At 43.0% G+C, this 26,313-nt stretch overlaps 2 protein-coding genes across 3 annotated transcripts; both read right to left on the bottom strand.

Moving 5' to 3' along the window:
* Positions 1 to 623: 623 nt before the first annotated feature.
* On the bottom strand, positions 624 to 10,306 carry LOC133368959 (C-signal-like). Of its 2 annotated transcripts, XM_061593674.1 has the most exons (6): positions 10,128 to 10,306; positions 8,693 to 8,744; positions 7,201 to 7,388; positions 6,647 to 6,805; positions 4,614 to 4,724; positions 624 to 897 (listed from the first exon to the last, which is right to left on the bottom strand). In XM_061593674.1, the coding sequence occupies exons 1-6, from the start codon at positions 10,272 to 10,274 to the stop codon at positions 778 to 780; spliced, it is 777 nt and encodes a 258-aa protein (XP_061449658.1). In that variant the 5' UTR covers positions 10,275 to 10,306; the 3' UTR covers positions 624 to 777. The 2 variants fall into 2 exon arrangements, with proteins under 2 accessions (XP_061449658.1, XP_061449659.1); XM_061593675.1 differs by lacking the exon at positions 8,693 to 8,744 and having other exon boundaries at positions 10,128 to 10,269.
* A 1,325-nt stretch (positions 10,307 to 11,631) lies between these two features.
* On the bottom strand, positions 11,632 to 25,939 carry LOC133368989 (C-signal-like). The gene is made up of 6 exons (XM_061593749.1): positions 25,753 to 25,939; positions 23,727 to 23,778; positions 17,971 to 18,158; positions 17,425 to 17,583; positions 15,237 to 15,347; positions 11,632 to 13,197 (listed from the first exon to the last, which is right to left on the bottom strand). Exons 1-6 carry the CDS (start codon positions 25,897 to 25,899, stop codon positions 13,078 to 13,080), a joined length of 777 nt encoding a protein of 258 aa, XP_061449733.1. The 5' UTR covers positions 25,900 to 25,939; the 3' UTR covers positions 11,632 to 13,077.
* Positions 25,940 to 26,313: the final 374 nt, after the last annotated feature.

Raw genomic sequence — 26,313 nt, 5'->3', positions numbered from 1 at the left:
AGTCATTGCCTCTCAGCCTCATGAAAACCCTATTCATAGGGTCGCCATAAGTTGGAATCGACTTGAAGGCAGTACATTTACATTTCCCCCCATCTCTGCTGACCAGCAGTGGTGCATAGGGTAGAACAAAAATGGTGCTGTGCCCGCAATGGTGGCGCTGCACTTACCAGGATGCAGATGGAATGCAGTGAGGTGGCAGCGAGGTCAGGGGAGCTTCAGGTTGGTGACAGAAGACCTGCAGGGGCACCTGCAAGGCTGCTACCACCACCAGTCTAAGGCTCGCTCAACCTTGCCATCTCACCCTGTCCCAGTGAGTGGCATCACCACCTGGAGGGCACTGCTGCCCATTATAAATGTATACACTTGCATAAGCAAATGAATGGAACCTCAGAACACAGGGCAGATGAAGGGAAGAGGGACCCTCAAGATTTTTTAGCAGAAAATGGTGCATTGACTGAAGACAAAGATATGGCTTTTCAAATGTTGGCATTTCCTGTGGAGAGGAGCTCCTCCTGTTCTGCAGATGAGCAGACTGCTAGGTGTCTCACCGACAGGGCCAGCTCTCTTACTAGGCAGAGGGACCCTCAGGCAGCTCATCTGGGATGTAATGAAAGGGCAGCAGATTGTTAGTTATGTCATTTATTTTTGTTGCATTTGCATCGCCATGGAAGGAGAGAGGCACCATCTTCAGCCTCACTTGACCAGTCTCGGAGACTGTGCACCCTGAGAGGGGACACCTTTTGCTGCTCCATCTCAGGCAGCAGAAATGTCTTGGGCTCACCAAGGAAGGACTTTGCCCTCCCAGTCCACAAAGGCACTATTATCTTTCTCAGAGAGACGGGGAAGGGTTTTCAAGATGTCCTGCACACTCCCGTCCACTGTCAAGACGGGTTGTCCCTGGAAAGGAAGTACAGGTGACAGTGACACAAAGACTGCATGGTACAAAAAAAGAGTGACAAAAACATGGGTAGCATCAACGGAAGGTACACCAGACAGTATTCATGCCCCATCCATCAAAGGCAAACAAAGAAGCATTCTTGATAACTGCTCTGTATGAATGTGGATGAGGGAAGGGGTCTAATACAATATTATATACTTTTCACCAGGCCCAGCACCAGCCTTTGGCCAGGTTGGGCACTGGCTGAGGGTCCCTTTGCCTGGGGCTGGGAGGGTGGAACTCCTGCTTCGCAATCCCATCCAGCATCAGGTTGTGGGCCATGACCAGACAATGGTGCGGATCACAGAGAGGGAGGTTCACTCTCCCAAGCGACATCACCCCACAACAAACACAGCTGGAGCATGCTTAAATGTGTCCAGTTGCACCACCTCTTGCATTGTTGTATCAGTGCACTGTACGTGCATGCCTGCCATCTTGGGTGATGGCCGGCATGCACACTGATGCAGTGATGTAAGAGTTAGTGTGACCAGGCATACTTAAGTGGGTGTGCAGTCTGGTGCCCAGTGGCCTGTAGCAATCTGGTGCTGGGCCTGTTTTCCACAAGCTTTCCACAAAGCTTGGCTGTCAGCAAAGGCTCCTAGAGCTCAGCTAGTATTGTTCCAATTTTTATTATCCATTAGCGGGGATTTTTTTTCCAAGGGAGAGAAATTCATGGGAGAAAAGTCTGGTTTATGGCTGTTAGTCATGATGGCTATATAGAATGTCCTGCTTCAGATGCAATATACTCTGAATACCAGTTGCTGACGGGAAAACAGCAGTGGAGAACTATTACCCTTCATGGCTTCCTTGCAGGCTTCTTGGAAGCATCTGTCAGGCCACTATCGAAAACAGGATGTTGGACTCAATGGACCTTTGACCTGATTTACTTGGGCTCTTATGTTCTTATGACTAGGGCCACATTCGCACCATACCTTTATTCCACTATTATTCCACTTTATACAGTCATGGTGTCCCTCAAAGAATCCTGAGAAGGGTAGTTTGTGAAGGGTGCTGAGAGTCGTTAGCAGTGGTGTATTTGTGCCAGGGTGCACCAGATCAAAGTCCCTTTACTTTTTTGGCAACTGGAGCCCTATATCTCCTATGAGCTAATCGGTATGAAAGAGGAGCATATTAGCCACAAGCCACTGAGAACACTTGGCTTGCTAATAACATGCTTCCTTGTCCTTTCATGCTTACTGGAGCCAATTTGGGTGAGTCAGCCACTGAAAGAAGACCACGCATCTCCTTTTTCATGCTGACTGGCTCCTAGGAATGCCTGCGGAAGACAAAGGCAAGCATGGAAAGGACACCAAAGATGACAGATAGCAAGCAAGGAAGGAGGTTAATCTACTATACAAAGTTCTTCCCCTTGCCCCATGTTCTCGTTGCAATTGCCCTAGGAGGTAGGGGTATGTGAGAGGGGGAGGGGAAGATGACAGCAGCATAGCTAAACTCTCTTTGTGGTTTGTTAACAAGTATTCCAATTTTCAACCCAGCAGCAAAAAAAGAGGGGGGAAGATGTGTGCTTTTGTTTCAGCCCAAAGCCAGAAGGAAACATCGCGGAACCCCTTGCCACCACACCAAAGAAGACTTGTGACATATATATGGAGTAATGTTATATTTATTAAAATATAACACATAATCAACCAGATTCAAATCAGCCAATTAATTATATAACAAATATTTCGGGCAGGTGAGGCTCAACCTATCTGTGAGGGAATAGACCCCCCAGAAGGCAAGTCAGTCACATCAGACTGTAACTCCCAGTCAAGGATGTGGGAAAACTTATCCCTCCTTGCTATTGGAGTCAGGTATGTGGTTGCAACCTCCGCATCCTGGCCCTGCCGTACCGGCGTTCATCATGATGCGCAAGCTGGTCCCACATGGACACTCCCCAGATCCACACCAGACATTACGCCCTGATGGTTCCCTAGGGAGTGCCCTTTACCAGAATGCCTCAGCCGCCTCAATATTTAACCCCAATTACCTCACCTGCCCGAATTCCATGCCAGCCAACCGGGATCACCACAACCCTTCCAGGCAAGCCAATCGAATCGAACCAAGCAGTATGGAGTAGGCAAAACCAAAGAGATTCTGAAATCAGGATCTCCAAGAAAAAAATCATACTCAGCCCCATTTGGCGACTAGCAGAGCCCATACTGACAAGGGAGGGAAGGTGGGTGCCGCAAGGCAAAAAAAGCAAGTTTTTAGGGAGGAGCAGACTATTTACAGCTGCTCAGCCCCTCACTCAATTGGTCAAATTCCCCACCTGACTACTTTGAAACCTTCGGGAAACTTCCTGAGCCTTCTCGACAATGGGGTGGCAGCAAACACGCCCCCGCACGAGGCGGGAACGCCATTCTCACAAAAGAAAAGAAAAAGCACTTAATGAGTCTTCCTCATCAACTCACTCATGGGGAGTGGGGCGTGGTTTCTTGCCTGCCTGCCTGCCTGCCTGCCCCCCCCCCGCTAGGGAAACTATGGAAGGAGATTGTGAGGGCATTTATTTAATAAATTAATGATGTGTGGATCATTTGCATTTCTTCTGTAGACATGCAGTAAGAAGGGCTTGTGGGATTTATTGCCAGTGGTAGGTGTCCCCCTTCTTTCTCTCAGCCCTGTGAGTGTGAGAAGGGGGGGGCTGATGGAGGGAGCCTGTAGCATGTTGAAGTGGTCAGGCACTCTTGTGATTTTTTACAAAAGGGAGGATTGAGTTGCTTGGGGGGAGGGAGAGGAAATCCCTCGGCTAAAGTTCACCTGTTGTCTTATTTCCGTAGCTCCCTTCCCCTATCTAGATCTGTTGTTGCTCCAGGAGGACCTAATGAAAGAAACTGAAGCATAGAAGAGAGTTCAGAAGATGTGTCCATATTTTAAATACATGCTGAAGAACAGGAATGTGAGAAGACTGAATAGCATAGTGTTGCTTCTCGTATCAGCTACTGTTACTTCCCATATCTTCCTTGTAGGCAGATTCTTCATTGCTACAATTCCCAGAGTGGTTTAACAGTCAATCTCTCTTCCCGCGGAACTCTGTTAACTGTGAAGGGAACAGGGGCCTCCTAGCAACTTTTGGCACCCTTAACAAACATGACTGCTTAAAGTGGAATAATAGTGCTGTAAATCTATAGTGTGAATGTGGCCCTAGTCCCACACTTGGCCGTCATTTCAGAATTCTCAGAATCAAAATATTTCTGGCAACATTTTGCCCCCAGAGACAAAGTGGAGGAAAGAGTCTATCCACACAGCAGTTTTCTTCTGGTTCTGTTCCACTTTAACCGCGATAGCTTTGGGTTCCCTCCCTACAATGGCCTTCTGGCAACTGGCCTGGCCTGAGGGCATTTAAATCGTTCTTGCCAGAAGCAAGTAGGCTAGATTTAATGTTCCCTACTTAGGCTCCCTAAACAGGTGAGAAGGAATGATCCCATTCATTTCGCTAAGATTTCTAAGTTAATTTTCAATCACAGAATTGTTTTTTTGTTTGAATGGCATGCTCCTGTCACAACCCCGCCTGCCAACACTCTACATTTATTATTATTTCAGCATGCTTTTTTTTTTAAATAGAAACACCAAAAAGTCATTATCCATCCTGACCATTACTTCAGTGCAGGCCAAAGGAGGTTTATAATTTTGTTGCCTTTTGTACAGAATTCAGATTCTGCCACAACAAATCACTTACTGTTTGTTTTCCCATGTCTGTCTGCACCCACCCAGGATGCAATGCAATGCACAGGATCTCATCTTTGGCAAATCCCAGGGACTGGCACCGTGTGAGCATATTTAGAGCAGCCTAGGAGAAAGACATACCAGAAGGAGGGAGGTGACTGATGCAACTAGGGTTGGAGGAGAAATTAGTTTAGTTTTTATCTTAATGAATGTATTTATTTATTTATTATACTTGTATACCGCCCCATAGCCAAAGCTCTCTGGGCGGTTTACAGTAACTAAAAACAAATACAATTTAAAATACATCTTTTAAAAAACAATTTAAAACACAATTTAAAAATTTAAAACAATATAAAACACATGCTAAAATGCCTGGGAGAAGAGGAAAGTCTTGACCTGGCACCGAAAAGATAACAGTGTTGGCGCCAGGCACACCTTGTCAAAAACATCATTCCCTAATTTGGGGGCCACCACTGAGAAGGCCCTCTCCCTTGTTGCCATTCTCCAAGCTTCCCTTGGAGTAGGCACCCGGAGGAGGGCCTTTGATCTTGAACGTAGTGTATGGGTGGGTTCGTATCGGGAGAGGCGTTCCATCAGGTATTGTGGTCCCAAGCCGTGTAAGGCTTTATAAGTCAAAACCAGCACCTTGAATCGAGCTCGGAAACATAAAGGTAGCCAGTGCAAGCTGGCCAGAATCGGTTTTATATGTTCGGACCGTCTGGTCCCTGTTACCAATCTGATTTGCACTTCCCAAACCCTGCAAATCCATCTGATTTGCACTTCCCAAACCAGTTTTAAACTGAAATGCTGCAGTCCTTTGAAATTTGCACTTCTAAATTTTGCAGAAGATTTTCTCAATCAAAACATGAGTACAATAAAGTATATATTAGGGAAAGTGCACGTGTCAGTGCTTATATTAGTGAAAATAATGTATAAAATGCATTATGTTAGAGGAAATTGATTGCAAAAATGTGCATATTGTACACAAATTGGAGACCACACTATAATTGATAAGGTCACCAGATGTTTTTCTCCCCAGGAAAGACCTGACCAATGCCTTCTTTAAGGTGGAAGGAATGCTGACCCTGTGGATCATGATAAATTGACTTCAAAACTGATAACTTTGCTATGGCTAGATTTTATTAACCAAAATAGGCAATAATTACGACAACATATTGCAAAGAGGACTTTTCTAAGACTTTTGTTGACACCCTTCTGTGAAGTTAAATGAAAGTCGTGTCCAAACTTCATATTTTGTGGGATGCATGTTGTAGGAAAATAAAAATTTCCCATATGCCACACAAAGACTACCAAGTGAAGCCCTCAAGATCTATCCCTCAAAATAGAAATGGTTCAAAATGATACCATGCTTAATATTATCAAAACCACAGGAAGATCCAAAAGATTCAAGAGGGTCACACTTGGCTCTGTCAGTCACCCAGCAGAGATAGCCAGGGCAACCAAAGCAGTTCTTGTCCAAAAATGGGCCTGAAATGACCCCAAGATAATCAGGGTCATCCAAGAATCTCTGGGGTTGTCCATCCACTATCTTCTTGAAAAGTTTGTCCAAAAAAGGCAGATGGAGACCAGTCCATAGATATTAAGGTCATTAGATGTGTAAATATATACTAATATATAAATATATATTTTCCTGGTCAGCGCCTCCTTCAGGGCAAAAGGAACATGGCCCTCAGATAATGATGAGTGATGACCACTAAATCAGTGTTCTTCAAATTGGGTCACCAAAAGTTGTTGGACTACAACTCCCATCATCCCCAGCCAGCTTAGCCAATGGCCAGGGCTAATGGGAGTTTTGTTCCAAAAACATCTGGGGACCAAAGGATGAAGAACACTGCACTCAACTGACCACTTTCCTATGATCACATCTTACTTACCAAGGTGGGCAAGTGTCAGCAAGGCATAGTTTGATGAAAATGTTGTCACTCCCCTCAGGTGAAGTTCACTGAAAATTCAACTTCAAACTTGGTATTTACTTGATATTTAATAGCCACCCCTTCACCCTTAGCAGCGCTGCTGTGTCCATACCTTGCTGCAACGGTAACAGATACCTTCAGCCTTATTCCACAAGAAGGCATCAGTGATGGAGCCACCCAAACTGCTTACATTGACAATGGCAGCTTTGCTGCAGCTCATCCCTTTCTGGGGACATTGCTGAGATGCTTTCCTCAGCAAGGGCAGGAATGCCTAGAGAAAGAGAGGGGAACAAATACATATCACTGCACACTGTGTGGAGAGGACTGGGCAAAGTCTGCAGTGTGCGGACAGACATGAGCCCGGCAGTTACTTGCCAGTGGCATGCCAGATTTCTCAGGTAGCTCATCCAGATGGCAGCCACAACTCCTTCAACAGGTGCAAACTTTGCCCATGATCTCCATAACTCTGAAGGCGGCACTGCTACATTTTGCTTCCATTCTCATGAGGCTGTTAAACGTTCTGTTCTACATCTTGTCTCTGTGAAAAGGAAACACCTAGCTATCACCCCATCACCAGGAAGCAACGGCAACCTAATTTCTAAACATTAGGAGTTCTGCAACATAGCGAGGCGTGTCTGTGAAGAAGGAACAATAGGATAGCCTTACCTGGCTCATCATCATGGGGCCAATCACATTGGTTCTGTACACCTCAGACATGTCTTCTGGGTTCTCTGACTCTAAAGGGTTTAGCTTTAAAATCCCAGCATTGTTTATCAAAAGATTCAATCCAGCTCCTTTCAGCCGCTCGGTGACTCTGGCAGCAGCAGCCTGGATGCTGGATGGATCACAAGTGTCTACAGCAGCAAAGAGAAGATCTTAATAAATCCTATTTTTCTTGTAAGCCTCTTTCTTCTTGTCACAAGTCAACATCTTATAAGCCTTTTTGTTCTTGTAATATATAGAATATATTATAATATATTTAGAATATATATGTACTATTTATTAGAATAACATTTAGAAGGAAGGACCAGTTTTGTAGTGCTTATGTCATAGCCCTTGCCTTGTATCTCATGCTGGAAGGAACCTGAATTAATTCATAGTGTCAAATGCCCACCCCTTTTCTGTATATATAGAAGCAGCATTGTTTGTATTTGCTATTGCAACAACTCATCTGCTGTTGCTTCCAATGCCCACCAAGCCTACTCCTGTTTGAATCCAGTTTTAGGCCTAGCATGAGATACTAGATCCCTGTTCTAATTTCTGGAATGAAGATTTATGCAGAAAAACCCAGTCACCGAGTCCTGAGTCTGCTTCTCTGGTTGGGAGCCAAGACACCTTCCTAGTGAACCTTGGAACACTCCTTCCACTACCACCCTCCTATTTCTTGGAGGCCCTGTTTTGCTAGATAGCTGTCAACATTCATGTCCTGAAGTTGCTATTAGAAGGAGTGAATACAGAGCTTATTATTATTTGCTTATAATGCATACTGATTCATGGAAAATATGTATACCAAATAATGGAGCAGATACTTTTTATGAATGCGCCTGGAAGACTGGGCACCTCCAGGCAAGCTATTTATTGAACATTCATCCTGATTTTGTTTGCAGGGAGATGAGACAATGTTGGCTATTTAATGAGCATTGAGCCTGATTAGTTTGCAGGGAGGCTAGATGGTGTTGTATCAAAGCATTATTCCACAATTTCCTCTGCATTTTCCCATCACTTTTGTTATTGCAAAAAGTCTGATCTTTTGGAGAGGCAGGTTTGTTGCGGAAGAGCTCTAAATCAGCTCTAACTAAGCAACTTGAATTGGCTGGTATGTGATTGAATTGCACCCCAAAATAGCAACACTCTGGTAGTGCCCAACATTCGTTTTCTTGCTTTAATAGCAGGATCCAACCATTTTATGTCTTTATTATTAAATTTATATCCTGCCCTTCCTTCCAGAAGAAGCCCAGGATGGCAAACAGAAACACTAAAAGTACTTTAAAATATATTTCATGTATGTTGTGAGTTCTGAAATTCTAACTATGCACCCATAAATGGGAAACAAACATTAATTTGAAAAGAAAGGAAATTTGTGAAATGGCTTTGATTCTCTGCTCTTGTCCCTATCCATGTGGGAAGAGAGAATTTAGAGAGAGGGGGGCACACATACCCAGTGTGATGATCTCCACTCCCTGATGCTTGGCAGCCAAATTCTTCAAGTCCTGAAAGATACACAGACCTAGGATTGAACATCAAGTCCTGGAGGAGGGGATTATTTGAAATGGGATAGGAAGGGGAAATGGGAGAAGATTAAGTCCCTCCTGGTTTCAGTTTTTAGCATAGGGGGTATTTATTGCATTGGCATGGATCTGCAAAAGCATTCTGTAGAAAGTATCTCAACAGGAACATCAATTTTGTGAAGAGCCCTGCTCTGAATAGGGAATCCTAGGAGAGTGTCAAGGTTATGCAACTATATGTCATACAGGAAAACATCTGTAAGGAATATCCTGCAAGACTTCCACCTATCCATTCACTAGTCCTATCCTTAGAATCAGTAACCCAGCTGAAAATCAGTCTATGTACTTTAGGATAAGTTTTCACAATCATTTAAGACAGATTAGTTACCCTTTTGATAAGCTATAAGAGCTTTTCCTCCCACTCTTCCAATGTGATATAACAAGAACGTACATTGCAATACTAAGCTTGTTGACCCAGAAGATATCCTCATTGAGGTTAATGTGATTGACTATTTGGTGATATTGGTCCCGTGTTATGTATTTCATATTATTTGATCCAAGTTATTCTTGTAGTTTCTAGGACCCAAGAAGGTAATCACTTCTCTGTTTCAATGCTCTTCAGATTAATGGGTGGAATAAATTAACCTCTTTCCTACTCATTCCTCCCTAAGGCTGCAAAGAAAATGGCTATCAAGGAACATAAACAGGTGTCTGAACTGTGTATAAGCAGACAGACACCAATCTTGCCCTGGGAATGGGAACCGTAGCAAGGCTTGCCCTGGACTGGGGATGAGGAAGAAATTCCATTCAGTTTGCATTTAAAGCCAAATCGATCAAATTGACCGAAACAATATGTGAATTGAAACACAGCCTTCCTTTGGAATGCACACTTCTACAGATTTTGCGACGCATTTCTCCAACTAAACAAAGTTTACCAAAATGCACGTTAGGGGAACGCGTACATAAAAATGAATATATTACTGAAAATAACATACAAATGCATTATATTAGGGAAATTAATTGCAAAAATTTGTACGTTAGTCAAAACTGCATGTAAAATATGCATATTGGGAGAAAATCACACTAAAATGCTGGATCACAACTTTCTGCAAAATGTGGGAGAACTGGATTAAAGATTGCAAAAATGAGAAACGGAGGGAACTGAAATGGGCAGATCATTCCATCCCTGCCTGGACACAAGCTCTTTGGCATGACACTCATTTCCATAGCGGAAAAGTTCCTTTTTTGAACTACAACTCCCATCAGCCCAACCCAGTGGCCATGCTGGCTGGGGCTGATGGGAGTTGTAGTTTAAAAAAAGTAACTTTTCCAAGCTCTGCTCATCCCAATGTACACCTTGGGGCTCACCTGGGCATGTGGTCCATCTGGATCCCGGCAGGTGGCAAAGATCCATTCTGGCCGGTTGCTTTTCTCCACCAGCTGCCTGACCAGCTCCAGACCAATGCCCCTATTTGACCCAGTCACCAAGACGCTGTGTGCATTCAGCGCTGCCATCTCTCCTCCCTGCCCAACTGACAAAGTCCTTTGCCTGCCCAACCCTAGTGCTGAAGGTAGCCTGGCTCTTGTGTCAGCTGACACAAGCCTGGCTCTTGTATTAGCATATATTGACAATTCGGTGCCATGTAAGGGCCAATAGCAAACAAAAAGGAAGCGAAGCTGGGGTTTATTGCAGAGTCTCTGCAATCACTAGGAGAAAGCTGGAAAAATGGGTGAGAGAAATTGGCAGACTGGATCAGAAGCTCTCATCTGCCGACGCCTGACTAAGAAAGCTCTGTGGCACCCAAGCATAGCTCATTCTAGCACCCAGCTTCCTTCCCCAAGGGTTGCAAGAAGTGCTTGGTACCTGTGTCTGCTCAGATCTTGAGCCTGAGAGGCTGAAAATGGTCCAGACACAAGAAGACAAAAATAAAGGGAAACGTGTTGGGGGCTCCCTTCATGCACTGCTTAGCAAGAGGCAGGAGAAGTTGCTAGAAGAAGGGTTGGTAGAAGACAGAAAGGGGTATTTTAGGGAGAGAGAGGCACTACTGGTGGCAAGCCATTGATTTGTACTGGCTTTCTGGATGACCTTTGGACAGAGCAGGAGTTTCCAGCTCCGCCTGTTATGTTCCAGCTACCTTTTTAGAGCACACAGGCTGTCATGAAAGGTTCCTGATGTGCACTTTAACCACCACATTTTGCAATGAGCACCCAAGATGCTTTAAAATATATGGTACATTTAGGGAGGTTGGAGAATTCTGATGGAAACAGAAATGAGAGCACAAATTGCCAGTGTTTGCTTATTTGTCCCATGTCTGGAAGGGAAATCAATCCTGCAAATACAACCTGTATTCACTGTTCTTGTTGATGTCAATCCACACATGATATGCAGCTGATTTTTCCCCATTTGCATTTAGCTTCCTTTGCATTGAAATGAACGGTGTGGAATAACGCAGTGATGATGTAATTCATTACTTAAAATTCTGCCACAGTAGATAATGAGGATAATCTTGTAATTTTTGTCAGAAGCTGAACTGCAGCAGAAGGGAAACAGGATACTTCATTCCGTTCCCCCCTCTCACCCCCAGAAGTCAACATTTCATGGCCACTGAGCATGCTCAGTTCTCATTGTGCTGTTTGTTGGGATTTCTCCCCTGAAGGTTTTTTCCACCTAAATATTTTTTTTCAAGCCTTCTGATCTTCCCTCTTGTGCATGGAAGGTGTCACTTTGGCTACAAAATGGCCAGCACCTGGAGAATTGTGATCTCTTGTTCATGTATATGACTAACAAGCATGTGTATTCTGTTTTAAACCAAAAAAGAGAATGGACACAATGATCCAACCAAAGTTCAGCTTTTTCATTAGTCATAGTTTTATTTTCCTTACCATCATTCACAAGAAATGTAATATTTCTCCCTTTTTATTATTATTGTTTTCATTAGAACACAAAGTTTAAAAGCAAAAGGATTAAAAAAGTTATTTGCTTACACAAACTCTGAAGGCCAGAATGAATTACTCAGTGGCTAAAGACATTGCTGAAATCACATATGGAGCGGGGAATGGACCCTTTTGGGGGGCAAAACGGTGAGTTTAGAAGAGACAGTTTCATATTCATGACTCAATCTGAGCAGTGCCACAAAATTTAGACTGGACAGCCGAGAAAGTTGCTGCTGTGCTGATTATTTTTTTTTAATTATGCTTGCCAAAATAATTGGTTTTTAATAAGGAAGGTATTGTGTTCTTGATATTCTGCTTCTGCCAATAGTTCTGGTACAGAATGAATTTATCTGTTTAATGATATTATACTGGGCTGACTATTATTTAGTTAGTTAGATGAGAGCCAGTGTGGTGTACTGCAGCATTTCCCAGCTTTGGGATCCCCAGATGTTGCTGGACTACAGTTCCAATAATTCCTGACCATTGGTCATGCTGGCTAGGGCTGATGAGAGTTGTAGTCGAGCAACATCTGGGAACCCAAATGTTAGGAAAGGCTGGTGTGGTGGTTAGAGTGCTGGACTGGGACCTGGGAGACCAAGGTTCAATTCCCTGCTCAGCCATGAAGCTCACTGGTTGACTTTGGGCCAATCACTAGCTTTGTTTGCACACCACCTTGAGCTCCTTGGAGAAAAGATGGGATAGAAATGTAATTATGATTGCTGTGTTTGTTGCTGTTTTGTTCCTTCTGACTCCCACCGTTGTCAGGCCGTCATTCTGATTTTTATTATATGTTTTGCTTTTATTTTCTGTGTTTCTAGCATGTCTTGTGCTTTGTGAAGGCCTGCCCCTAAAAGACAGCATCACAATACCTCCAATAAAAAATAAAAGGCTGCTGAGCAAAGTTAACGAGATACATTCTAGGCCGGCCCCACCACTAGAAAGAGTGAGGCAGTCACCTACGGTGGCAGACTCTTGAGGTGGGGTGGTGATGGCAGCCCTCTTGCCATTTGCCCTGGTCCCCTAAACTTCCCTGCCTGCACCCCCTAAGCTAGTCTGTTGCCCTCAGGTGTGTCAGAGCTAGACATGAAAGAAATTATTTCCCCCCGCATTTTTCACTATCTAAACTATCAGAATGGGGGTCCTTCCCATGCAGCAAAAAAGGCCTTGGCCCAACCCTGGATGTATCAAAGTAGTTGTCTTCTGCAATTGTGTGATTTATGATTATTGCATTTTTCCTGCCAGAAAAAGAGAGAGAGAGAGAGAGAGGCACATATGGGCTTTTTTGCCTCTGGTGCCAAGATCACTAGACCAGCCTCAGGGATTGTGCACCCTGAGAGGGGGCACCTTTTGCTGCTCCAGCTCAGATGGCAAAAATATCATGGGCTCACCAAGGAAGGGCCTTCCCTTCCCAGTTCACAAAGGTACCACTGTCTTTCTCTGAGAGACGGAAAAGGGTGTTCAGGATCTCTCGCACACTCACATCCAGTGCCAGTGGGGCCTGTCCCTAGAAAGAAAGGAATAGGTGACTGACGCAAGAACGCTTTAATTCACTTCAATTGCTCAAACCTAAACGTTCCAATATGCACTTGAAACCTTCCTGCCAAGTAGTGATAGTCCTGAGACACCCTTTGACTTTCACCTCTATCAACAGCTATCAGCCACAACAGTGAACAAAAGAACATCCGAGTCTGTTGGGAGTAAAGCACCAGCGCATGTTTAACATCTACATGAAGCCCTTGGGAGCAGTCATCGGGAGATCTGGAGCAAGGTGTCAGCAGTATGTTGATGATACTCAGCTCTATTTCTCTGTAACATCTGAATCAGGAGAGCTCGTGCAAGCCTTGGACTGTTGCCTGGACTCAGTGGTGGGCTGGATGAGAGCCAATAAATTGAGTCTGAATCCTAGTAAGACAGAGGTGCTTTGGATAATTGGTCAGTGCCTGCTTTGGATGGGGTCGTACTACCTCTGAAAGTGCAGGTTCGTAGCCTCAGGGTGCTCCTGGATCCATCCTAGTCACTAGAGGCCTAGGTGACCTCAGTGGCTAGGAGGGCCTTTTACCAGCTTGGCTGGTAAGACAGCAGTGGCCATTTCTGGACTGGGATAGCCTGACCACTGTTGTCCTTGCACTGGTAACCTCCAGGCTAGATTACTGTAATGTGCTCTATGTGGGGTTGCCCTTGAGGTTGGTCCAGAAGCTGCAGCTGGTGCAAAATGCGGCGGTGCAACTGCTCACTGGGGCAGGGTATCATCAACATGTCACCCCAGTGCTGAAAGAATTGCACTGGCTGCCCATTAGCAACCGGGCCAGATTCAAGATGTTGGTTTTGGTGTACAAAACCCTATACAGCTTGCAACCAGGATACATGAAAGACCATCTTACCCGTTATATACTCAGTCGATCACTGTGTTCTGCAGGTGAGATTCTCCTGCAGATACCATCATATCAGGAGGTCCGTTCCACACAACATAGGAAGTAGACCTTTAGTGTTGTGGCACCTGCCCCTTGGAATTCCCTCCCCTTAAATATTAAACAGGCACCATCTCTGTTATCTTTTCCATGCCTACTGAATATCTTCCTCTTTCAACAAATATATTAAGTAAAGACCTTATCCCAGTCTACATATGTGTTGGAATTGTTTTTTTAAATGTTTTTAAAGCTTTTTTAAAAAGATGTTTTGTTTTAATACGTTTTTAAAGATGTTTTGTTTTAATATATTTTAAAGTCTGTTTTTAAGATGTTTTAGAGTGCTTTTGGTGTTTAGTTTGTCACCAGGGGGTCCTGAGAGGAAGGGGGGGATATAAATTTAATCAATCAATCAACAAAATGTTACAAGCAACCTAAACCACTGGGGGCAATAGTCAGAAAGGCAATCTATTCTTCCCTCTGCTGATTCGTCCTCTAAAATGTGTATTGTTTTTTGCACCCTTTGCTCTTCCCTTTCCTCCCTTTTCCTGTGTTTGTACTCAGTTACTTAGTAATGGTTCCTGGGTGAAAGCTACATGGCTGCTTCAGCATGTGTAACTTTACTCTTTGTAGTAATAAACCTTACCTTTCTTTATTCTTTCAACTATTAGTCTTGACAGACCAATTACAGTATTTCTGCACTCATCTGCAATGCATATATTCCAAAAACTCTAACATTGTCCAGACAATGTACCTCTGGGAACAAATAACAGAGAATGGTCATCATGACCTTCATATACTGCTTTTTAAGCTTATCTTGAGCATCTTTTTGCAAGAGTTGGGGATCCAGAAAGAATACAGCAGAGAGTAGAGATTTTGGTTTAATCCCACCTAATATCCTGTTGGATTATAGCTAGCATGTGAGACTGTATTTCCTTGCTAGATTGGACCATCAGATCAATGGCTTTTGTTATCTTTTCAAAATTATTTCTAGAAAGGGTATTTTAAATTTTTGAAATTTTGAAAAGTTAATTAACATAATAATGTGTTAATTATTATGCATCCTGACCAGTGTAAACCAAATTATTTAAATAATTTTATGTATGGAGTTCAAATTCTGCCACAGCAAATCACTTACCACTATATTTCCCATGTCTGTCTGCACCCACCCAGGATGCAATGCAATGCACAGGATCTCATCTTTGGCAAATCCCAGGGACTGGCACTTGGTGAGCATATTTAGAGCAGCCTAGGAGGAAGACATAACAAAAGAAGGGAGGAGACTGATGCCACAAGGGATGGGGGGAGGAATTCATCAAGGTTGTACTTTAATGTGAACACTTCCTGAACTGATATTCAGTATGTAAAGGAGCAATCCTCTAAACTTTGCACTTTTTGTGAGGCAGTTCTCCATCCAAAAAAATGAGTACAAAATGCAACCTTTTGGTTCTCTCCGTTTCTCATTTCTCTAGTCTTAAATTCATTTCTCCACATTTATGCCGCAGATTTTTTTAAAATCCTCATGAAAATTCTTCAGCATGTTAGTGTAAATTTCTCCTAATAAATACACTTTTGTATGCAGTTTTGACTAATGTACACATTTTTGCAAGCAATTTCTCCTAATATAATGCATCTCTGCATGTTATCTTCACCAATTTATCCATTCTTATGCACATTTCCCCCTAATATAAGCAATTTTGTCAACATTGCTTGGTTGGAGAACTGCATTGCAAAATCTGGATAAGTGTGAATTTCAAAGGATGGCTGTGTTTATTGTTTTGCAAAGTGCAAATTAGATAAAGTCAGCTTTAAATGCAAACTGAACTGCATTTCTCCCTCACCACTAGTGCTGGGTGAACCTGAGCACAAGTGGCACTGGGAGTAGCTCTGGTCAGGAATGGAGGCTGAGGTCGGTTATCATTTCCCTTCCTTATGGAGTAAAAATGGAAGAACTGAATATTGTTGTTACAAGAGCTGAGCTACTAGTTTTGCTGAATGCTTGAAACTGATCCTGAGGTTTTAAACAACTGCTGCCCAGTAGCTAGCGTGGCAATTGAATTGTGGGGTCCCACAGGGTTCCATCTTGCCCTCAATGTTATTTAACATTTATATAAAGCCACTGGGTGGAGTCATTGGAAGCATGGGGCTTGGCATCATAAGTATGGGCATTTCATGTCCCCATCTGGGGCTTGAAACAAAACTGCAATAGAACCAGATGATCAGGTTCATCTAGTTGTTTGGCAACTATCCTCTCAAGCATCTTGCTGCCCCAAAACCAACAGATTGGAGACCAGGCGAAAATTAATAAGGTTACTGCGGTCAACATTTTTTCCCCCAGGAAGGGTCTGACCAATGCTTTCTTCAAGGTGGAAGGAACATTGACAGCTAATCTTAATACTCTGGATAACGATGCAATGACCTCTAAACACTCTGCTATGACTGGCTTTTACTAGCCAAAATGGGCAAGAATCAAGAATACACTGTGAGATGGACTTTTCAAAGAACCTTGTCAACCCCCCTTGTGTGACATTACATGAAAGCCATGTACAAATTTTATATTTTGTGGGTTGCATGTTGTAGCAAAGCAAATCATTCTTCCTTTGTAAGAGGCAACTTCTCCTATATGCCATAGAAAGATAGAACATACACAAAGTGGGGCCTTCCAGCCCTACCCCCCTCCAAAAGGGTCTAGAAGGATGTCATGGTTGCTATTAACAAAAATCACAGATTCAAACGAGGGCAACCAAAGTAGTTCCATGTCCAAAATGGGCCTAAAACGGATCCAAATAATTAGGTTTATCCAAAAGTCTGTGAGATTGTGCAACTACTACCTTCTTGAGAAGCTTGATCAAAAAAGGCAAATAGAGATTGACCCATAGTTATTAAGGTCATTTACCTGATCAGCACCTCCTTCAAGGTAGAAAAAACATGCCCCTCAGATAATGCTGCATTGACCATTAAACCAGTGTCCTTCACCTTGGGTCCCCAAATGTTGTTGCACTACAACTCCCATTACCCGTAACCAACTTAGCCAACGCTCAGAGATGATGGGAGTTGTATTATTTTTTTATTGTATTGTATTGTATATTGTAGTCTTACAACATCTGGGGACCCAAGGTTGAAGAACACTGCACTGCGTTGACTTCTCTCCTAGTGCCAAATTTTACTTACCAAGATGGGCAAGGGTCAGAGAGGCATGTTGTGGGATGCAGTTTCTGAGAGCCTTATCAGAATCCTCAGATGAAATAAACTGAAAACTGAGCTTTATATGTAAATGCTATTAAACAGCCAGCTCTTTACCCTTTGCAGCACTGGTGTGTCCGTACCTTGCTGCACCGGTAAGAGACCTCCTGTGCCACATGCCACATTAAGATATTTGTGATGGATCCACCTTCACTGGATACGTTGACAATGGCAGCTTTGCTGCAGCTCATCCCTTTCTGAGGACTTTCCTGGGATGCCTTCCTCAGCAAGGGCAGGAATGCCTGGAGAAGGAGAGGAAAGAATTAAATAAGGATGCACACTCTGTGGGGAGTACGGAGCATTCTTTCACCAATGCAAAGTTCAACGTGTGGGGACAAACATGAATGCAGCAATTATTTGCCAGTGGCATGTCAGAGTTCTCTTGTAGCTTATGCAGATGGCAGCTACAACTCCAGGTATAACCTTCCCTCCATAACCACAAAGATTGCGCTGTTAAATTTGGTCTCTCATGGAGCTGTTAAAAGTTTGGTTCCATATCTTTTCTCCATGAAAAAGGCACTCAGTACAGTACCCAGGAAGCAATGACATTGGGCCACCTACTTCCCAAACAATAGGGGTTCTGCAATATGGCGAGAAGTGTCTGGGACGAAGGAACAAGATAGCCTTACCTGGCTCACCATCATGGGACCAATCACATTGGTTGTGTACACCTTGGACATGTCTTCCGGTATCTCAGATTCCAAAGTACTTTTCTTTAGAATCCCAGCATTATTTATCAGAAGATTCAGCCCAGCTTTCTTCAGCTCTTCAGTGACTCTGGCTGCAGCAGACTTGACACTAGATGGCTTAGAAGTATCTACAGCAGCAAAAAGAAGATTTTAATAAATCCCATTTTCTTGACTTCTTGTCACAAATCAACATCTTATGAGCCTTTTTCTGGTTCATTTAGAAGAAAGAACCTTCAAAAGATTATTTAGAAGGAAAAATTGGGATACAATTTGTACTGAATATTGTTCCAGTTCCACCGACTGGGATTCAATTACCAAATTGTCACAAACTGGGGGGAAATGGATATTAAATATAAGAATCCCATGTTGGAAAATATTTAAGAACCATATCTGAATGCAAAGATATTAAACAAAATAAACTACCACTGGGCAACCTCAACTTTTAGGGTAAACAGTGTGAACTGAATTAGCAGAAAACCCAGTAGAAAACTAGTAGTTCTGAAACAGTGGTCCCTAGTGGCTCCATGTCAGTGGGGCAGTGGAATCTGCTTCGGGTTTTAGTCTGAACTTTCAGGGATCTGTCCAAGGTGCTAACATAGGTTTAATACACTTAAATTTGCCCTTTGCTCTTTTCCTTAATGACTTACACATTTAGGTGAAGTATCTTTTGGATGAGCTTTCAGGGCATAATCTACACTGGGTGTTTTATCTTGATCTTACCTCCCGATAAGACAAAACCTATTTTGTAAGTTAATTAACTTACTTTTAATTTCCTGTTGTTTCCTATCTGAAAGAACAGCAAAGGAAGATATTCATTCCTCTTCTGTTGGTTCTATCCAGTCCTGAGCACCCAAACGTCAAATTCTCCAGAGCTGACGGCCATACAGAACTTTAAGGAAATGTGTGCATGAAATCAATTCGTTCTGAGTTGCTGCTCTTTCACCACTAGGAATCGTCAGAAGTTCATCCCATCACCATGATTATCAGTAGGAGTTTGAGATCTGGACAAAATACCATTACACTCTGCCTTCCCTTTTTTAAAGAGAAGAACTTACTTCTTCATCTTCAACATACCCATTTAAAAACTAAATAACTTTTCTTTTCCATCAAAGAGGGAATATTTTTATTTCCCAAAGTTAAAAGCATCCTTAATGGTGACTCCTTACCTATTAACCTCCTAGTTGTCTTTAAATTAGTAAAAGCCAAAAATGAGTCTACAACATTTTTAAATGGTGTTTAACCCTGCTCATTTGGGCAATGATCTCTGGAAAGGGGAAAGAATGTGCATTGCACAACATGCTCTTAATACCAGCTTACTAATTTGCAGAGCATTTTTTTATTTCTGGTCAGTTTGTTGTTATTATTATTATTACTGGACTTCTGTCTCCCGCTGTTCACTAACATTCAGAATCAAGAATAAGCTGGTCAGCAAATTCAAAAGTCTTTCTAGTGACATAATAAAAGCAACAACAACAACAACAACAATTTATTATTATTGTTTAATTTTATATCCCGGTCTTCCTCCAAAATTGGGCACAGGGTGGCAAACAAGAAGTGATAAAACAAAACAAAAAGAGCTTACATTAAAAACCATTCCAATACAGATGCAAACTAGGAAAGATTTCTACTTAAAAGGTTTGTTGGGAGAGGAAGGTCTTTAGTAGACACCAGAAAGGCAGCATGGATGGTGCCTGTCAAATATTGGACGGAATTCCAAAAAGTAGGTGTCACAACACTAAAGGCCTGATTCCTATATTGTGCGGAATGGAGCTCCTGATAAGATGGTATCTGTAGGAAACTCTCACCTGCAGAATTTAATGATTAAATGGGTATAAAAATGGTGAGACCATTTTTCAGGTATCTTGGTCCCAAGTTATATAGGAGTTTACACACCAACACCAGCACCTTGAACTTAGCCCGGTAGCAAACTGGTAGTTAGTGCCATTCTTTCAATAGCAGGGCAACATCTTGGCAATATGTGGGCAGTTATGCCACCGCATTTTGCACCAATTGCAGAGCCAGTGTGGTGTAGTGGTTAAGGTGTTGGACTGCAACCTGGGAGACCAGAATTCGAATCCCCACACAGCCATGAAGCTCACTGGGTGACCTTGGACCAGTCACTGCCTCTCAACCTCAGAGGAAGGCAATGGTAAACCACCTCTGAATACCACTTACCATGAAAACCCTATTCATAGCGTCGCCATAAGTCGGAGTCAACTTGAAGGCAGTCCATTTCCATTTTGCAGCTTCCAGACTGACCTCAAGGACAGCCCCACAGGGAATGTGTTATAATAATCTAACTGGGAGTTACCAGTGCATGGACAACAGTGGTCAGGCTATCCTAGCCCAGAAAGATCAGAAGCTGATAAAAGGCACTCCTAGCCACTGAGGTCACCTGAACTTCTAGCAAAAGGTGGATCCTGGAGCACCCCCAGACTACAAAACTGTTTTTTTCAGGGGAAGTATGACCCCATTCAAAGCAGGCAATTGACCAATTATCTGGACTTGGGAACCGCCCACTAGTGATGGGCGAGAAATTTGATTCAGTTTGCATTTCAAGCCAAATCCCTCAAATTCACACTTTCCAAAGCAATGTGAGAAGTGAAACACAGCCATTATTCAAAATTCACACTTATTTTAATTTTGCAATGCAGTTCTTCAACCAACTACTGTTTACAAAAATGCTTATGTTAGGGGAAAGTGTAGATAAAAATGAATATAGGAGTAAAATAACATGCAAAATGCATTATATGGCAAGAAATGGCTTGCAGAATGTGTACATTTGTCAAAACTGCCTACAAAAATGTGTCCGTTAGGAGAAACGTGCACTAAAACGCTGGCAAATTTTCATGAGGAATTTTCTAAAAAAGGAAATTGCTCTAGAAATGCAAAGAACTACATTTAAGAGTGGAAAAATGAGAAACTGAGAGAACTGAAATTGACAGCTCTTTCCATCTCTACCACCAACCCACTGTGCCTCCGTCTTGCCAGGATCCAGAGTCAGTTTGTTGGCCTCCATCCAGCCCACCACCAAGACAAGGCCCTAGTCCAACCTACTGTTTGTAATATTGCAGCACCATCTTTATTAGAACACTTCAGTCATTTTGTTTTTAGAGGAAGGAGGAAAACAGTAAAAGAAACCTGATGATTAAAAATGGAAATGGGCTACCTTCAAGTCGATCCCAACTTATGCCAATGCTATGAATAGGGTTTTCATGGTAGGCGGTATTCAGAGGGGGTTTACCATTGCCTTCCTCTGAGGAGGAGAGGCAGTGACTGCCCCAAGGTCACTCAGTGAGCTTCATGGCTGTGTGGGGATTTGAACCCTGGTCTCCCAGGTCGTAGTCCAATACTCTAACCACTACACCACACCAGCTCTCAGGAGCCTGTGTAGGGAACATTAAATCTAGCCTACCTGCTTCTGGCAAGAAGGATTTAAATGCCCTCAGGCCAGGCCAGTTGCAGGAAGAAGAGAACCCAAAGCTATCACAGTTAAAGTGGAACAGAACCAGAAGAAAACTGCTGTGTGGATAGACTCACACACACACACACGGTCTCTGGAGGCTAAATGTGGCCAGAAATGTTTTAATTCTAAGAATTCTGAAATGACGGCCAAGTGTGGGACTAGGGCCACATTCACACTATAGATTTACAGCACTATTATTCCACTTTAAGCAGTGATGCTTGTTAAGGGTGCCAAAAGTTGCTAGGAGGCCCCTGTTCCCTATTCACAAGGTGCATCCCCAAGAAGCATGCTGAAGTGTTGCCTCTGCTGCTATAAACTTTTATAGTGGAGTAAATTCAAAAAGGTACGTATCTTACAGTCCCAGGGCCAGTCAGAGGAAGGATCCTGTGTAATTGGACCCATGTGAGAAAACAGAAGCCACTGGAATCCTGGCCAACATAGAATAAATACAATGCACTGTTTCCCAATGGCAAGAATCCCAAAAAGCTCAGTTTCCTGGCAGCCGCGTGAAGGGTTGGAAGCAAACAAAGTCTGCTGTCACTTGCCAGAGACCCGGGACTCTTTGATTTAATATCAAGAAAACACATTTTCATAAAGTATTGCAACACCTACAAATTACTTATAAGTTCAGAGATGTGGTTTTTGCACAAGGTATCTAGATGTGGAATAGTGTGCTGTATAAAATGAAAATTATCTCGGCAGTCATTAACCAAAATGGGGACAATAGCATACTTGAAAGATCGTCTTACCCCTTATATACCCAGTTGGTCACTGTGCTCTGCAGATGAGGGCCTCCTGCAGAAAACATCTCATCTGGAGATCCATTCCATGCAACACAGGAAGTGGACCTTTAGTGTTGTGGCACCTACCCTTTGGAATTCTCTCCCCTTAAATAATAGACAGGTGCCGTCTCTCTTATCTTTTCAGTGCCTATTGAAGCGACCTTCCTTTTTCAACAAGCCTTTTAAGTAGAGACCTTATCCTAGTCTGCACCTGTGTTGGAATTGTTTTTAAATATATATTTAAACTTTTTTAAAAAATGAAAGATGTTGCTGGCTGTGTTTCAGTTCTCATGTTGCTTCAGAAAGTGCAGATTGGATAAATTTGGCTTTAAATGCAAACTGAACTGAATTTCTTGCTCATCCCTAACTGAAGGTGCCATATTGCTTAGTCCTGGTAAGTGAGGGTTAAGCGGTTACTACTTTAAGAATGACCCAGATGCGAGAATGATGGTGTGGTGTACAGTATTACCCCAGGTGATGGATGGGAAGGGGAGGGGGAAGAGGAGTTGGAAATAGCCAAGGTGAAAGGCAGATTGCCAAAACAGTTCTGTTGGGTTTTTGACAACTCCTGTTACTGCCAGGCTGATTGCTAGTGATGCTTTGTACAGCTGGTTTTTAATATCTATGCAGAGAGTTTGATTTGATTTTTCTTTTTATGAAAAGCTATTATGAGTTGTTATCAAGTTATTATCAAGATATTATCGAATGCTTGATATTATGTTAGAAATGTATTGTTACTGGAATTCTTGTTTGTTATTGTTAATGTATGGCTACTGTTACTGATCGTTTAGCTCATATACTGTGAGCCACCTCCAAACACAATTTCCTTTGTGGGAAGACAGCATATAAATTAAAGTCTAACCTAATCTACTGAACACTGGTGATTCCTTGCCCCCTTCGTTCATATAAGCATGAAAAAGCACTTCACATGAGCTTGCGCTGGATCCCTTTGGGGATTCAGTTAATCACTTACATAATATATATGTTACAGTAATTAACAAAATAGAGATTTTATTTATGCAGCAAACTTTTTGGCTTCTGCCTTCATCAGCTGCTCTGATGAAAATGATTGAACACTGTTGACAAAGTGGCAGCTATAGAGTTTTGAGGACTGAATGTTCAGAAGGGCTTCATCTGCTGAAGCGAAATGATGTAGGTAATATCGTCCAGGTTGAGGCCATGTAGTATTAGTGGGTCCAAGTCTGTACATCTAGAAGTTTTCTCTCTCTCTGCTTAAGTTCTGGATGTACACACTGTACCAAATCCAAAAATTATCCAAAGACTATTTGACTGTTTAAATTCTAACTGAGCCCCACAAATGGGAAACAACACACATTTAATCTGGAGAAAAGCAGACTTGTGAAAAGCAGACTTGTGAAGTGATCTTGAATGTCTTGCTTGTATCAATGTGGGAAAAGGGAATTTGAAGGGGAGGTGACAACACATACCCAGTGGGATGATCTCCACTCCCTGATGCTTTGCAGCCAAATTCTTCAAGTCCTGAAAGATACGCAGACCACAGTTAGGACTGAACATCGAGTCCTGAAGTGGAGATTATTTGAAATGAGATAGGAAAGGAAGACAGGAGATTAAGTCACTCCTGGTTTTGATTTTCAGCATAGGAGGTATTTGTTGTATTAGTGTGGATTTGCAAAAGGGTCCTGCAAAAAGTACATAAGAAAGAACCCAAATATTGTGAAGAGCTCTGTTCTAAGTGGGCAGTCCTAGCAGAGCGTACAAGGTCATGTAACTATATTTAATACAAGAAAACATCTGTGGGAAAGATTCTGCAAGACTCCCAACCACACATTCACTTGTCCTATCCTTACAGTCGGTAACCCAGATGAAAATCAATGTGAGTCCTGCCTGAACACTCTGAAGTCAGCCACAAATTAGGAACTGTGCTTTTCTTTAGTAGGTTTAATAGAAGTTTTACGTTCAGAGAGCTTTATGAATCAGCTTACAGGTTATACAGAATTCAGCAGCATTACTAGGACAGACTAAACATGACTATACTGCGGTAAGACGTTGACACAGCAGCTAGACATGCCCCTTCGCCCGGCTTAAGTAAGGATGGGCGGGCACCCTACATGTGTGAACTGAGTGTCACTGTCGGGAATGCGTGTGCCCCGAGCACTCCTCCTCAGAGGGGCCGTGGGGGTGCACTGAACTTGTCAGCGCATGCCTCCATGTGAGATGCAAGGACAGCTGCTCTACATCAGTGGGACCCTCCCCATTGGAGGGAGGGGGGCTGTGCTGACGTGGCAGGGAAGAGGAGGATCATCGGGCAGAGTGGCAACTGCCTGACAGGGTCAAGCCTCCTTGTGGGTAGGGTTGCCAAGTTCAGGGCCTGAGAATGATTCTGTATCTTTAAGAGAAGAGAAAATTCAGCCAAGTGCAGGTGTTCTTGCAACATTGTAATGGGAAAAACCACAAGGTGGAATTCTCCCTTCCCCCTGCACAACTTTTAAAGATAAAGAAGACCTCTTGGAGTCTGGGCCTGGCAACCAAGAGGTCTTCTGTATATTTAAACCTAGTGGTTTCTCTTCTCTTAAAGATACAGAATCATTCTCAGGCTTTGAGCCTGGAAACGCTACTTGTGGGTAGCTGGAGCCATGGGGGGGGAACTATCACTGTCCATGGTGAGAGAGTTCTCAGAGTCCTGCATGCCAGTCAGCCCATCATTGGAACTGGCATCCCATTCCAAGGCCTCCTCCTCTTCTTCCGCAGTCTCGCCAATCGACCCCCGTTCTGCTGGGCTCATGACAGTGTGTTATTCTTGAGGACATGTTCTCACCAACAGCTAATACAGATTTGTTACCTGTCTGACAAGCTGTAAGAATGGTTTCTCCAACTCTTCCGATAAAACTTCGTGAGAACATACATTACAATCTTTATCATGTTGACCCAGAAGAAAGCCTCACCAAGGTTAATGTGATTATTTAGTAACATTCATCCTGTGTTATGTATTTCAGACTGTTCGATCCAAGTTATTGTAGTTTCCAGGACCTGATAAAGTAATAATTTCTCCCTTTAAATGCTCTTCAGATTAATGGGTGGAAGAAATTGACCTCTTTCCTATTTATTCCTCCCTAATTCTGCAAAGAATATGGCTGTTAAAGCACATAAGGGGATAACTAAACTATTACATTAGGGGTAAGTGTGCATAAAAAATATATTTAGGAAAATGGAAAAATGCATTATATTCAAGAAAATAGCTTACCAAAATGTGTACATTAGTCAAAGCTGCACATAAAAATATGTTACGATAAATTTGCACCAAAATGCTGTTCAATTTTCATTTAAAAAAAAACCCTAACTGCTGCAAAATATGAAAGAACTGAATTTAAGACTGCAAAAATAAGAAACTGAGAGAACAAAAAATGGACAGATCCTTCCGTCCCTACCTGGGCACAAGCTCCTGGGCATCATCCTCATTTCCATACTCACCCCAATGTACACCTTGGGACTCACCTGGGCACGTGGTCCATCTGGGTCCCTGCAGGTGGCAAAGATCCTTTCTGGCCGGTTGCTTTTCTCCACCAGCTGCCTGACCAGCTCCAAGCCAATGCCCCGATTTGACCCAGTCACCAAGACACTGCGTGCATTCAGCAGTGCCATCTCTCTTGCCAGCCTGTGCCCAACTGACAAAGCCCTTTGCCAGCCCAGCCCCAGTGCTGAATCGAGCCTGTCACTCCTCCAGCCAGCTTGCGTAAGCCACTTGGCTCTTGTATCAGCTTGTGCTGCACTTGGCAACAGTCCAGTGCCATGTATGCACCCACAGCTAAAGAAATGGGAAACCAGCTGAGGTTTACTGCAGGGTCCCTGCAGTCACTAGCAGGAAGCTGGATGAACAGGGCCCGTTGCCCAACGGGTGAGGGAAACTAGCAGAGTGAGGCCAGCAGTAATTTAGAAGTCCTTAAAAACCAGAGCTTGGAAAAGTTACTTTTTTGAACTACAACTCCCATCAGCCCCAGCCAGCATAACCACTGGATTGGGCTGATGGGAGTTGTAGTTCAAAAAAGTAACTTTTCC

Source organism: Rhineura floridana, chromosome 13 (assembly GCF_030035675.1).
Source record: "Rhineura floridana isolate rRhiFlo1 chromosome 13, rRhiFlo1.hap2, whole genome shotgun sequence".
Taxonomy (NCBI): Eukaryota; Metazoa; Chordata; class Lepidosauria; order Squamata; family Rhineuridae; genus Rhineura; species Rhineura floridana.
This window is presented reverse-complemented; position numbering and strand designations above follow the sequence as displayed.